Here is a 15,349-nt window from a genome sequence, read left to right on the forward strand (position 1 = left end):
AATAGAGATCGATTTAAAATGCTTCATGACATGTTTTCTAGTTCTAGAGGCCACGGTCACTTGCTTTCATATAAAAAGCAACCCAGAGGTTCTCCTTTTGGAAGCTGTGCATGTACATGTCCCATCCTAATCAGTAAAACGCGACGCGGAGCATGCAGATAATAATTCCCGTAAAGGCTGGCAGCATGCCGCGATACAGTATGTACAACACTCTGTTTGCTTTCTCCGTTTCCAGGCTGTGTTTGTCATCAGGGCTGTAACACACTGAAAGACACAGGCTTGTTATTCCATTATTTATAATGAAAACATCAGGCAGGTGAAGCACAAGCGCACGGCGCGTCTCCTGTAATTGACTCATTTATTCCCGTTAGTCGCTCATTCGTCTGTGGCCTGTGATGAATTAAGCACCCAGGCCGTGTCCTGTCCATAACGTGTGTGTGTGTGTGTGTGTGTGTGTTATTATCAGTATGCCACACAACTCTCCACGAATGTGTTTCTTTCCAGAAATCCTCAGCATCCTCAGATGCCTGTAACCCGCCGTCCATCTCTCACCGTGGTAAACGACATCTCAGAGCCAATAAAACACCTTAATAAAGTCTGCGCCGTCAAGGTTTAAATCACATATAACACCCACACAAAACAAAATCGATGAAAACTCATTATTTTTGGGAAATTAGTATCTCAAAAATAACTCTAAGCCTCAGAGGGATATACTGGATTTCATTATTATTTAGTTTTAAGACTAAGAGCTATTTATAGTCTACAGGTTTTAATTTTAAGGAGATGTCTGAGACAGATTGAAGCTAACCCTCTCTTTGTTTTAACGTACATTTCCTCCACATGAAAAAATATCATTTTGATAATTAAATTAAGCAAATTCAATTAAATACTAAGTCAAACTTACATCCTGTTATAATTATTATGACGTATGTCAAAATGATGGCAATATTGCTGTAACTGTTTATTGTCGTAGTTGTCTTTTTCCCAGACTAAAATGCATGTTTAAGCTGTCTCAAACTTGCTCTGACATATCATATTTTACAAATCTCGTAAAAATTGCTTAGTTATCTTAATTTTACTAAGCCCTAGTCCTGGTTTAAACTAACCCGCGTTTGTGAAACCGGGCCATAATGTCACAATTGTCACAATTTATCTCTTATGATGTATATCAAAATTCGAGCTTTATCATACTCATTATGATTATAACATTAAAAGTCATATTTCTGACGTTTTATCTCATGTCACTTGGTATCTCAATTTTGACTTTTTATGCCATATGACTTTATCTAATAGTTATGACATCTAATGATTTTGACTTCACTTAATTTCTCAATTATGAATTCTGTCATAATCATATCTCATTAATTTTCATGATTCTCAGATTACTTTTACAGTATTTACAGTAATTTACAGTACATGCAAACAATGTAGACCAAATTTTGGGGAAGGAATCAGATTCGGAGTTCACCTGCATCTCTCTTCTTCCGATTTCAATCAGTTTATGATTCGATGCAGTTTAATTTTGTGCATAATTTTGTACGTTTATGACTGACGGTATTCAACGTCAAGGTGTTTCCGGTGTTCCCCCGAGGCAGACATGAAGTTACCTTGTGTTTCCCTTCTCCTTTTTAACAGCGAAAAAATATTACAAGTCCCTGAAGATGAAGTTTAGTGACATTTCTCTATTTCAGAAGCTAATGATCCATAGAGAACGAGGTAGAAAAAAAATGTGCGTTATTGATTCCATCGTTTCTCCGTTATCGCTGGGTGTATGTTCTGCCTCTTTTAGAAACGACTTTGACTTTTAGCCAAAACGAGCTCATCTCCGCGGCTTACAAATGATATTCAAATGCTACAGGGACAAAATAAAATAGACAATTGGCTGTCAATTCAGCAGCAGCTCCGTGATTGGCTGGAGGGCAGAAAACAAGCATCTCTCCCGAGAGACAGAAGATGAATAGAGAAGCTGATTCCCCAAGAGCCAGCTGCTCCAAGAGGCCCTCGGGAACCTTCACCTCTCGGTCTCCCGGGACAGTCAGGGTTAATAGATGATGAAGAGTAATCTCACGCTGGATTAGAGAGAGACTGTGCACATCGGAAAGGCAGAGTGCTGAATAACGGAGCTCCGATGTATTTCATCAGACTTTATTTGGCAGTTCAGTATCGCAAATGCTGTAAGAATGAACCTGAAAAATATTTTCAAGGACAAATTCCTCTTTAATATGTTCAGTTCACTTTGAAAATAAAACTGTTTGAAACGTGAGCTCATTTATTTTTGCAATTAGTAATTCATTTGTACACATTAAATCTAATTTTAATTTGATTTGGACGAATCAGCTCGTAAGTGGACGTTTTCATACGAGAGAATGTGGCTAATCGATCAAATGTAAACATTATTGCTATTAAACATTATTATTATTACAAAATATGTTATTAGATGCTAGGTTATAGCTATGAGATCAAATTTGAGGCTTGTGAGAGAAACGTAAATAATGCAAAGCTGAAATTGAAGGTCACGATTATGAAAATACAGCTCTAAATTATTAAATACGGCTGGAATCTCAAAAGAGACCGCGAGATGTTATACTTTAAAAGTAGAATTTTTTCTCATTATTGTAAGTGATTTGATAGTGCCATCATTTTGGCATTTTATTTAATAATTTTTCGTTATGTCATAATTATGTTTTCCCTTTATATGTAACAGCCTTCCATTTTCAAGTTTGAAACGTAAATTAAATAAACTGACTTAACTTAAATAAAATCCACATTTTGCACCTTAGTGTGCGTTATTTACATAATATGCATATAATCGTGATAGGTATGAAACTCGAAATTATTTCAAACAACAAATCCATCTTAGAAGGTTTTATACGCATTTGCCCTAGAAAACAAACGGGCTTATTTTGAGCTAGTTTGATGCATGCTGTCACACCAATAAAAGATGTTTTGAGATCATTAATGAATTATAAATCATTACGTGGAGTTATTTGTTTCTTCAGAACTTTTCTGCTTAATGTTGTTTCTGGATGAGAGCACACAATGTTTGATGAGGGTCGGGCAGCTGTTGTTGTGCCGCACTGTATTTTATTCAAAGGACGGTTCATTAGAAACATGCAAAATTCATATTTAGTCTGAAGTTGGTTATTTAAAGGAACGCTGGAACTGCACTTTCGTTATTTATAAGGGTTGTTTCTGGGCTGAGAGAGTTTTGTCTGGAGGTTTTCCGAGTTCAGAAGCTGTGAAGAGAGAGATACCTGACATGTTCGGTGCTGTCGTCAGTCATATTTTGGGGGGGTATTAAAAATATCACCTAGCCACCAGATGCTAAATGTGACATTTTGAGTCGTTGTAACCGTAGCAATAGTCTAAAAAAGTATTTTCTTTAGCTAATTATTTCAGAATGGCCAAACTAATGTGCAGGTGTCCTAGAGCACACCGATGAATGAAGCCTCATCAGAATCAGAAGTTTATTCTACTGAGTGAAAAAATCCTAAGTGTTTTATGATCCCCTAGTTTTTAAGTGAATTTATCAACACTCTAAAACACATAGTCTCTCAATTATTGGGTAAAATGTCCATTATCATTAGATAATGGCCTCTGAATGCTTTTGGCTGCTTTTATCAATACATTTCATCTAATTAAATCAATGTTTAATGTGTTATATATTTCACTGGCTTTGTCCACTATATTTTCACAATGCAAGCTGCTATGCTGCCTTCAAAAACAGACGATTTCTGGCACTTTAACATACATTCATGGGTGTGTAAGTTATGATGGTCACCCGTGCTTTTACTGCAATTTACTAGCAAATATCGTTCTTACAATAATTTTGTTAAATATGCAATTGTCTTAGAAACCAAAACTCTTTAAAGGTGAGCTTTATTAAATAAGATTTAGCTTAAATGAACATAGCACTCAACTAGTTTGGGATCAAGTGTTGGTTCAAACATGCAACAAGTTGTTTTTGTCAGACCTCCACCTGCTGTAAAGGCTTCGAAGGATTATTACATTTTTAAAAATGACATTTCGGGTAATCGAGTGAAAATCATGGTCTGTCTGTAGCATGGGTTACTAAACGGTTTGGCCAGCAGACAGCAGAAGAAGCTCTGCCCTTCTTGTTGAGTTTGCATGAACGTTATTAATCTGTAAAGCCGAAGTCCTGGATATCAGTCCTAGCTCATAATCACCCAGCATTCCTACAATTCAGTCTTTGGACAACTTTAAGGCTATTTGACCAAAGATGGCGACTAAATATCTAGCTCAGGGAAACAGATCTTAGAGACCAACTTAAAACGACATGAAAGGAAGCTCGGTCTTTGTCATTTGGGGAAATCTTCTTAGCATCACAGAGACGTGTTAACAGGATCCACTGCCCGAGTGCTTATCGTCAAACGCTGTCAGATTTGCTCTCAGGTAATCTGCTGCTAACACACGTCGTTCCTCTGAATGCCTCTCACCTGTCTGTGAGATAGCAGGGATATTCTCTCTGGTTTCGCTCGCTTCTGTAGCCATAAGCGTCTCTCTTTGACAGGAAGCGCAGATGCTGTTCCACAAGGTTTATCAGCGTCTGAATGCAGGAGCTGAAGTAAATCTTCAAGCAAATATGTTTAAACCAGCTGACAAAATTTCATCCAAGATGCCTTAAAAGTTACAGTTTGCCTTAAAAGTGACAGTTTAGTCCTGCGGTGCATGAATGGACTGCAACTTTGAAAGAAAGATTTGTAATCACGTTAATCATTTCTCTTCATTTTTTTTACTGTCGGTTGCTTTGGATAAGTGTCTACTAAATGACTCTTCACCGGTCTCGCACTGGAAGGTTTTTAAAGTTTTAATGTGTAAAGTTTGTTTTGTTGTTACATGCATTTTTGAAGCAATAGTTCCCCTAAAAATGAAAATTACCCTAGGTGCATAAGACTATTTTTTTGTTACCAAAACTCAGAAGACATCTGTTGACTCCCCGGAGGCGTATAGGTTAGTTTTACGGCACAAATATATATATTTTTACGAAGCTTTAAAATAAGAGCCACTATCCAAAAGCATTGGGATATTTTTTAAAAAAGCTCTAGCTATGTTCGTCTGAAAGAAGAACATCTCCTGTCTTAAAGTTACACACACATATATATGGTTTGGGGGTGATCATTCCCATATTTTGGGTGAACTATTCCTTTAAGATCTGACGTCAGTGAAAATAATCAAAGTGAAAAAATGTGAACCCACACAAATCTGATTGAAGGTTGCACTTTAAAGCTTTCAGCTTGTCTGTCGACTGATTGATTTAAGAGATTTAGATCAGAAAGAATGCATTTTGACCAATCGACCAAAAGCATCCTCAAGAATCCTCAAAAATGATATCAGTTTCCACAAAGATATTCAGCGGCACAACTGTTACGCTGATAGTAATAAGGAATAACCGGCATATTAGTTCTAAAGGACCATGTGACAATAAATAAATAAATTAGCATATATTTGCTTAGAAAACAGCTAGTTTAAATTGTAATGATATTTCGCAATATTGGTGTTTTTCCTGCATGTTCGTCCAGATAAAAGCAGCCTTGGTGAGCATGAGACTACTATAAAAAAAACACTTGCAAATTGCAATCTTGTTGAATCTAAATCTGCTGCTTTAAAATGTGTAGAATATCTCAAAATACCAAAAACAACAGTCCAGTCCCTAACTGATCCTGATTTGATTGCCGCCGTTCACAAAGCACTCCCTGTCTCTTTGATTATATCATTTCAGCTTGTTTGATTGGTTTCTATTACTACTAAACAAATCAGTGCTTTTTAGCATCTTGTAGCGTTTTAATGAACATCTCCCAGGTTTTCCTCTAAATTAAGAAAGGCCTTCAGATTTTGCCTGCACGCAGATATCAGCATGGTCTTTTCAGCGGCAGGTGTTTGCGTCAGAATACCATCTCAGCGAAGGCATTCAGAAACGCAGCATTGCGACTTAGTTCAAGGCCACGGCTGGTGCTGTAATTAACATTGATTGTGACTTTGATGTGCTTTCTGGGGAAATGGAAATGCGCTCATCAAATCAGGTTCAGACATCGTTAGCCGAGCAGCTCCGTCTTCTGTCAATTACTGAAGCGCCTCATTCACACGCCGCCTCTAATGGCGGCCGGCGCTCCTTTATCACTCGCTTTACGCTGATCTTCGGGGGAGAAAATCCCTTGTTTCGTCATTAAACAGGATTTATTGTAGTTCCTCAAGCCAGCGTTGTGGCACTCGTTTCATGCAGTTTTAGAAGCAAGTTTAGACTGTTATACTTTACACACAGAAGGTCAATTTGGCAAATGAAGCCATATACACATAAATATTAACAATCCACAAAAATGTCATAATGTTGGTAAATGTAAAGCACTGCAACTCTTCTGATTGGTCCGTGTCTGATCTGCTCTAATAACCAATAACACAGGAATAATTACAGACTAGACTAAATGCTATCATTCCTCTCTCTCTCTCTCTCTCTCTCTCTCTCTTTCCCTCTTTCGTGTTCGGTGTCCCTCGAAGGAAAGGTCTGATGTAAACTGGGTCACTCTCACACCCTGGAGCGCATGTTAAAAGCGTTCTGAATCTATTAACAGGCATCTTCCTCCCCAGGCTCTTCTGACCCCATAACGTGATTTTTTAATTGTCATGCGTAGTGAATTCCAACATTTGCCATAAAGAACTGCTTTTTGCTGAGAAGCCAGCCCTCCTATAAACCAGAGCTTTCTTCTAGCCTGTAAAGTTATTCATTAAATTTAGTTTTAAAGTCTTTATCACACGCGTAAAAAGAGGACGAATCTTTTTCAGTGAACTGTAAAAAATGGTGTTTTATGATTTAAACGAAGGTACATTTTACAAGGAAATACTAATTCAATCTGCTTTAAATATTAAAAGTGTTTATTTAATAACAGTAATTAATTGTGAAATTAACTAGCCATAGATTTGTTTTAAAGTACATTTTCACCAGACTGAGCACTTGGAGTCAAACTTTACTCATAATTGTGTTTTCTTTCTGCGCTGATTAATAAGTTATGGTAATGTATTGACAAACAGCCTAATATTTATTCATTTATGCACGCATAAAGTATTTGCCAAACAATGCATCAAATGTAAACAAGAGCGTGAAGAAGGGAAGTCTATTTTGAATTGCAGCATATCATTTCTCGAAGGATATTCTCTTTCAGGAGTTTAGGACCTTCTACTGAAGCTTCTTGTAAAAGGTCCTAAATGTTGTGATACATTACGACTATAGGGTTAAAAATAAATCAATAAATAATATGGGTTGCAAATCGTTCATCCAAAAGGTTTAAACAAAGTGACATAAAAAGGTTTTTTGGGGAAAAAGTACAAAGGCTGCAACTGGGGAAGCAGCTTATTTTAAAATGCCCGTTTATTAACAGTAACTCCTGAGTTATTACATGATCCCTGCATTCATCAGCCTATGCACTCTTATACCACACACACTTAAACCGGTTCAAACGGCCCCACAGTTCATGACCCAGGGCTAAAGTACTCGCCAGAACTCTGGCTTTTAAACACAAAACCAGGCTTCACCTCAAAGGTTCACCGAGGGAAGCAGGAGAGAAATATCACGTTACCGGGGGAAACTTTTAAATTAAAGAGACCCAAGTCGGAGGGCCTTCATGTAGGCCTGAGAGAACAATGGCCGCTTTCTGTCTTCATGAGACTTCAAAGCTGCGTGCCGTGAAGGAACAGAGTTCTGCTTTGTTGTGGAAAGCCACAGATGTTGCTCTAGTTCTAGACACTCTTGTAAGCACTTCAAGAGGTTTTCAATAGCCCAGCCTCCCACACGCTGCCTCTTAACCGTGTCCTTCTCTCTCGCTGCGTCACCGTGAATGGGCCGCCGGGTTACCATGCTGTTCTTTTTAAATCGATGTCATATTATTAAACTGTAAAATCTTTTAAAATGCTTCAAAGTTTCACAAAAAAAATAAATAAAACTAATTAAATATAGTTTTTACATTTTGTGTGCAATGTCATTTTGCATTTTATATATATATATATATATATATATATATATACACACACACACACACATATATATATATATATATACAGATTTATAAAGTGTATGATTTCTCAAAAATACAGAAGTTCTGCATTTGTCCTGTTTTGAAATCTGTTGTTAAATATATTATTAAAATAATAGTTTCTTTTTTAATCCCAATCTTGATGAAGCTATTTAAATTAAATCAAAACGATACATCCATAATGCTTCGTTATTTGTTTGTTTATTCCAAATGAAATATAGGCAAATAAATACTAAAACTAAAATGCTTTAAAACTAAAATCAGTCCAAAAAAGCAATTCAGTTTATATTTTGATACGCATATACATTCAAATTGTATTTCAAAAACTAAGCTGATGTTCTTGGGCATTCCTTTTAAACTCTTTGCATGTAATTGTATTCTTTGCTTTTATTTTTCTATATATATATATTCTTACTGTATATGTGTGTTTATTTATTTCTATTTTATGTGTTTGACGAAGCAGACCTGAAACTGTGTTGGTACCCCTTTATTTAATTTAAAGTTGCATCTTTTTTATATTTTGCCACATTATCCAACTAACATGCATTAGCCAAAGAAAATAATTCAATCACGACATAAGCCACAATTACTGTACGTTTAAATCTCTTCAGCGACATATACTCTACGTTTTTATTATTTCTTTGATCCCTTCAACTAATCCAGATTAATTAATTCATTAATTGCACCTCCTTCATCTCGTCCTCCGAATAATCAATTCTTTTATTATCCAAAGCAGCAAACACTCAAAGGATCTGAGCTCTTCCGTTATTCTTTGATGATTGGGCAGCGGCGAACTTCAAAGGGAAAACTCTTCCTTCTGACTGGCTGGAGTTCTGATCAAACTCAATGCAATGATGCCGGTGTGTTCACTTTGCTCCAGGATTCTCCCGTGAGTTGTTTGAGGTGCGCACTTAAAGGGTTCTGGCTCGACAAGGCTTCATCTGAGAGAGTCGTAATGCGCAATGACCCGCTACAAGCTTTCCTTCAGGTGCGTAAAGAGCATTCTCTGAGGCGAACTGTGTGGAACTTATCTTTTAACCGATTTAAAGCATGCATGTTGATTTAGGGGGGTTCGTTTTTCATGCATTAACTCACACTAGCATTTATTCACACAAAACAAGCGCCGGTGTGATTCAGAGCACTCTTATATTGGCTAGGCGTTAGAATAAAGAACATGATTGGAATGCCAATCAATCAAACGCCCGTTTTAAGTATTGATCGTTGATTTCTTAGGATCGGACGCCCAACTCCACCCCAGAATCCATTAAAGGATCCCCCTTGATGTTGCTGGAAGACACCTGTAATCGCATCGGCCGTTCCCGTGCATCCAGCACCATGGAGCACCACCAGCACGTCTCACACGATGGCTCTCCACCAAAGCTCTTCCATCCCTGGAGAAGTGATGCAACTTTCTCACAGCACCTCCAGACCCACTTAAATCCACACCACGAAATGCCACTCACACCCCCGGCGGAACACTACGAGTTCTCGCCCCTAAAGATGTTACCTTGCGCGTCAGCTTGCGCCGCGTCTTACGTACCCACGCACACCGGGCTTTTGGACCAATGGTGGAGCGCCAATCACTCCTCTACACATCAGTTTGAAATCCCCCGCGGGTGGGTTCTGGGCCACCCCGAGCTCGGCCAGTACCAGGCTCAAATCGCCACCCTGTTGCACTCCAAGTCTCGCAGGTGCCGGAGGTGCGCGTGCCCCAACTGCCAGAAGAGCAGCGACGCGCCGGGGAAGAGGAAGCAGCACGTGTGCCACGTGCCGGGCTGCGGGAAGGTGTACGGCAAGACGTCGCACCTGAAGGCGCACCTGAGGTGGCACGCGGGCGAGCGGCCGTTCGTCTGCAGCTGGATGTTCTGCGGGAAGAGCTTCACGCGCTCGGACGAGCTCCAGCGGCACCTGCGCACGCACACCGGCGAGAAGCGCTTCACCTGCCCGGACTGCGCCAAGCGCTTCACGCGCAGCGACCATCTGGCCAAACACCTGAAGACGCACCTGATGCGCAAGAGCAGACCGCTGTTCCCCGTGCTGGATCAAAAAACTCTTCAGCAGAAGTCTTAGATCGCGTTTTTTTCGTGAGCGCTTTTTGCGCGACGTAAAATGTTGCGCTTAGTTTTTTTTTTTTCAATTCGAGCACTCTTTAATTTGGGGCAAGTTGTCACGTTCGTTTGTAAATGTTATGCATATTGATTACAATATTCGTTGGACAAAACAATAATGTGTGTTTGCTGTTTCATTAATCGGTTTAAATATAACAGGAAAACACGTTGTTTGATGTCTTTGAGACGTATTAAGCCATATAGCGACAAAATGCCCAAAAGAGATGAGTTAAGCCAATCATATGTAATATAGAAAGACTTCTAAAAAACGGTAATTGACATTTACCTTCGTTTTCAAAAAGACATAATGCTACTTGGAGGCTATGTCAAAGTGTTTATTTATATTTAACCACCCCAAAAACAAGTGTTAATATTTTTTGTTGTTGTTGTTTAGTTTTTTTGATAACTCGAAAAGTAAAATACTTACGGACCAAAGAAGAGCACCGTTGTGCACAGTTTATTATTTAGAAGATTATTATGTATACTGTATATTATTATTATTATTATTATTATTAATAATAATATAATAATACAATTTTATTCTGTAACATATTGTGTAATACAAATATATTGTGTTTGCATTTTGTTTGGGACTGGGGCTAGTATCTTAAGTGTTAAAAGTGAGACGTTCCGTAAGGAGCATGTTGCACACGGATTATTTAGAGGTGACGCCCCCGGTTGCTATAGAAACGAGACGCGCTTTCAGCCGCAAGCTTCCAGCGCTCTCAAACTGCGACGAGGCTTGGGAGTCGAAGAAACTTCAGAAAAGTCTTACTTTAGGTTTGAAATTTGATGTCAGACTCAGTTCTGAAATACAGCCGATAGCCTAGAGCTTTATAAACAATAAATAAAGTTCGCACAGATGAACAGGTAAGAAAGTCATGTATGGCAGTTTAACGTTAAGTTATTAGCCGTTATGTTTTACACGACTAACGTTTTCTGCGTTATTTTACACCGTTTTTACCAGTTTCTTCTTCTTTGGTTTGCTGTGAATATGCAGTAGATTGTGACTGATAGCGATCAACGCTTAAAAAATTCAGCAGACTCTTGAGTTACAGTCAGTACTGTACATAGAGACCGATCTGACTTGGACTGTCAGCTATATATATTACAATAGCATCAGGGCCCTGGCCAGTTAACTGCATTTTAGACATTTGTATGATTCTGATCAATTCGTGTAACTTTATAAAATGGCTTTACCATTTCTTTAACACAAAAAGACCTGTTTATTATTGATGCAAAGCTTACAGTGTGTTGGAAGGCCCTCAGAAGTCTCATCCAAAGTCAGTGAAAAGGTCAGTGTTAGCCTGCATTTGTGTTTCAGTTCGATACTGATATTGTGTCTTCTTTTGTATTAGAAAAGTGTATGAAAGTTGTGCTATTTTAGTAATATGTATGCTTTATTTTAAAGCATTTTTTTTTACACATTTTGTCTTTTTGCTTAAGGAGGTTGCGCCGTTAAAACCAGCGTTTGGCAGCTCAGCAGGTAAAATAATATAACAATTAATAATATCTATTTATAATGACATTTAGCAGCTACATGCACGCGACAGTGGCTTCCTTAAGGCTTATTTCTCTCCTGAAAGAGTTAATGAAATCAACTGCTTTGTTCTGTAGATCCAGAGGCAAACGAATCAGTGGAATGGAAACCGAAGTAGGTTTAAAAGCGTGTTTCTTGGCGACTGCTGTTATATAGCGTGTTGTTTGAATGCTGAGCTCTGAACAATGAAGGTTTTTATAGGATTTGCTGATCTATCAGGTCTTTTCAGGTGTATCAAGCTAGACGATAAATGCGACACACTTTACTTGATGTAAAAAGTGTCCACGTCAAATGTATTAGGTGCTTTTGTTTGATTCTGCGTAGGCACCTCCAACCGAAACTCAGCGGAAAGACAGAAGGACAAGGGCCCTCTGTAAACTCTGAGAAAACAAATACGAAACTCAAAGTCCCGAGTTCCATAAGGTAAATGCAGAAAACGTAATGACCTCAGGCCGACCTTGATTTAGTTTAATCCTTCATTCGAACAGATTTGGAGAAATTTAGCATGCATCGCTTGCTTGCTTTCTTCAGTGAATGGGTGCCGTCAGAACGAGCATCCAAACATCAAAAGCAATTCACACCGTTCCAGTCCATCAGTGTCTTCTGAAACCAAATGTTGCATGTTTGTAAGGAAAAAAAATGTGCAGGGGGTGTTATTACTTATGTTACTTATTGTAATGTTTTTATCGGATGTTTGTGCTCTCATTCTGACGGCACCCATTCACTGCATTTACATTTCTCCAAATCTTATATGGGCTGAGGCTATAAGCTCTTTCTTTAAACCTATTTACTGGAAACAAGAATGCGTGTATACAACATTTTTATTGTTAGTGATCCAGTTTTGGTTTTGTGTGTATAGGCAAACGAAAGCAAATCCGGGTGAAAAGCCAGAGGCTCGCGATCCTTCTGTAAAGACAGAGGTCAATCCTTCATCAGATACCACACTCAAAGTGCACACTTCCAAGGGGTAAAAACAAAAGCAATAACTATTAGCAACAGGTTGTCTATACTAGAGAATTAGGATAGACGCTCAAAGCTGAAAGGAGCTTATTTTTAATTTTAGTATATCAGTTGCTTTTTGTATTCCGGTCAGCGTGCTCTTTGGGTCATGCATGGGATGGGGTTTATGGGCCGTACTTGCATAAAGCAGGGAAGCTGATGGCATTCATTCGCTCCAGTGATCACTAATAGTTTACCTTTTATCACCTATTTTTTTCAGCAGCGGAGGGTGTAATGCCTCTAAAGCTCCGTCCTTCAGAAATGTAACCACGCATGGACATAAACTACCTAAACAGGTTCCACCTATTATGACAGGTACTGAATCTGTTTTATCCTTTAGTCCTTTTCGGCACGTTTATTGTTCGCCCTATCTGTCACAGAGGATCTGAAGCATTTTGTGATACCCGTGGTGTTCAAAATGGATTTTTTTTTTCACTTTAAGCTTTAGAGAAACGAGAAGAATGCGATGTCCAGACGGAAAGTGTGCGTGAGGTACATACCCGGGCCCCTCAAGTAGAGCTGTCTGCGAGTGACCGGGATCCTCTTGAGGCACAGAGTGAAGAGGACGAAAATGAGAGCGCTGAAGGACACGTGCCGCTAGAATTGTTTGCAGAGGTGAGGCGTGTATATATATATATATATAGGACAAGTGATATACCTGATGTGTTAAAAATGATTACTGACTAAATGTTTTGTTTTTGTTCCTGTGAATCCAGTTTCTACAGGCCGTGATGACAAAGAATTACCAGCTTGCAAAGAAGCTCTGTCAGATGAGTGAGTGACCCTGTGAATTAGTGCTGTTTACTACTGACTTTTGTCTTATAAAAGATACTGATGTTTTCATCATTCTTTAAATTCAGTTTTAATTTATGAGCCTCAGAACTCAGAGGCCAAGAGCTTCCTGCCCCTCATTGAAGAGAAATTACTGATAGGTGAGATCTATCTGTCTATCTATCTATCATCTATCTATCTATCTATCCATCTATCTATCTATCTATCTATCTATCTATCTATCTATCTATCTATCCATCTATCTATCATCTCTCTATCTATCATCTATCTGTCTATCTATCTATCTATCTATCTGTCTATCCATCCATCTATCTATCAATCATCTATCTGTCTATCTATCTATCTATATATATATATATATCTGTCTATCTATATATCTATCTATCTATCTATATATCTATCTGTCTATCATCTATCCATCCATCCATCCATCCATCCATCCATCCATCTATCTATCTATCTATCTATCCATCTATCTATCCATCTATCCATCTATCTACTTATCTATCTATCTATCTATCTATCTATCTATCTATCTGTCTATCCATCTATCCATCTATCTATCTATCTTTGACCATAAATTTGTTTTAGAATTTTACAATTCTTATTACAAAAACATAAGCTTTACTATAATTTTTCCTCTTTAAATGAACTTTAAATTAACCCAGTGATATGTATTTCTAAATTGCTTTAACCACAAAATGTTTTCATAAGCACTGCAGACATTAGTGAAAATTAAATACCATTAATTAATTAAAAGCGGCGTTCCAAATGGCTAACTTTAATAGCGTGTGAGCAGAAGCTTGAAAAGTAAGTGCGTTGAATTCACCTTCTTCTTCGGGATATGATTATTAATTCCAGAAGCAGATGAGGAATCAGATGATGATGATGATGATGAATCTGATGAATCTGATACATCTGATGATGATGATGATGTTGAAAATGATGATGATGAGTCCTCAGATGATGAGTCCTCTGACACAGATGAAGGGTCCACTGACAGCACAGATGATACATTATCATCTTCATCATAAACAACACACACACAGACTCATCTAGTGCTCCTAATCACGTACAGTATTGTTTTAGTACTAACATATATAATGTGTGTCACATTTAGAACCTCATGCATGCTCAGTTATGTCTAATATTGACTGGACTTTAAATTATATTTTGCGTGATTTGTAATCTATATGTTTTAAGAGAATAAAGTAGCTGTTTATTACGTTCTGTTTAGTTGTTGAAAAGTGTAAGACATCGTAGCGCCATCTAACGGTGGGGAAAAACACTTTCACAGTTTGAACCGGGGTAAGTTGTCACACTGGAAAGTTGTCAAAAAGTTCCCCATCTAACAAGGAACGTTCTGGAAAGACGATCTTTTTTTTTCTTTATTGTAACGTTAATGTTTGCTCAAGGTTATCTGATCTTTAACAATGTTCTCAAAATCTCACACAAAACGTTTTAATTCGTCGTTCATTAATTCGAATGTTTCTTTAACGGCGTTTTGAACGTTAAGACAACTTTCAGAAATAACTTCTAAACTGAGTTGGAACGTTAGAAAATATTAGAAGATAATTCTGTTTATGTCGTTTCTATAATATAGGCCATAGTAAAATTTAGAGTAGTCCGATTATATATTTTTTTCTCTAGCAGTGGTTGTGTGAAATCTCGACGTCTTCAAATTAATTGCATCTTATTATCTTTAGTCAGTTTCAAGTGTAGTATTAATTTTGAATCAGACTAGCTGTTGCACGGGTGAACACAAAAGAGGAAATAGCTATTTTTGCGTTCGCTGATTTTTTTGTGACTGCAGTGTTTTGATTGTGAAAAAAAAACCACCCGGAAAAATACCGACTGACTGCGAATAA

At 37.9% G+C, this 15,349-nt stretch overlaps 2 protein-coding genes across 9 annotated transcripts; both read left to right on the plus strand.

Moving 5' to 3' along the window:
* The first annotated feature begins 8,879 nt into the window (after window positions 1-8,879).
* On the plus strand, window positions 8,880-10,619 carry LOC122346573 (transcription factor Sp5). The gene is made up of 2 exons (XM_043241301.1): window positions 8,880-9,030; window positions 9,276-10,619. Exons 1-2 carry the CDS (start codon window positions 8,998-9,000, stop codon window positions 10,110-10,112), a joined length of 870 nt encoding a protein of 289 aa, XP_043097236.1. The 5' UTR covers window positions 8,880-8,997; the 3' UTR covers window positions 10,113-10,619.
* Window positions 10,620-10,668: 49 nt separating this feature from the next.
* On the plus strand, window positions 10,669-14,706 carry erich2 (glutamate-rich 2). Of its 8 annotated transcripts, none has more exons than XM_043241295.1 (11): window positions 10,669-11,020; window positions 11,371-11,445; window positions 11,597-11,636; window positions 11,768-11,804; window positions 12,015-12,113; window positions 12,550-12,657; window positions 12,910-13,004; window positions 13,132-13,304; window positions 13,406-13,463; window positions 13,550-13,621; window positions 14,343-14,706. In XM_043241295.1, the coding sequence occupies exons 2-11, from the start codon at window positions 11,386-11,388 to the stop codon at window positions 14,513-14,515; spliced, it is 915 nt and encodes a 304-aa protein (XP_043097230.1). In that variant the 5' UTR covers window positions 10,669-11,020; window positions 11,371-11,385; the 3' UTR covers window positions 14,516-14,706. The 8 variants fall into 8 exon arrangements, with proteins under 8 accessions (XP_043097230.1, XP_043097229.1, XP_043097233.1 ...); XM_043241294.1 differs by having other exon boundaries at window positions 11,394-11,445; XM_043241298.1 differs by having other exon boundaries at window positions 11,394-11,445; window positions 11,600-11,636.
* Window positions 14,707-15,349: the final 643 nt, after the last annotated feature.

Source organism: Puntigrus tetrazona, chromosome 6, assembly GCF_018831695.1.
Source record: "Puntigrus tetrazona isolate hp1 chromosome 6, ASM1883169v1, whole genome shotgun sequence".
NCBI lineage: Eukaryota > Metazoa > Chordata > Actinopteri > Cypriniformes > Cyprinidae > Puntigrus > Puntigrus tetrazona.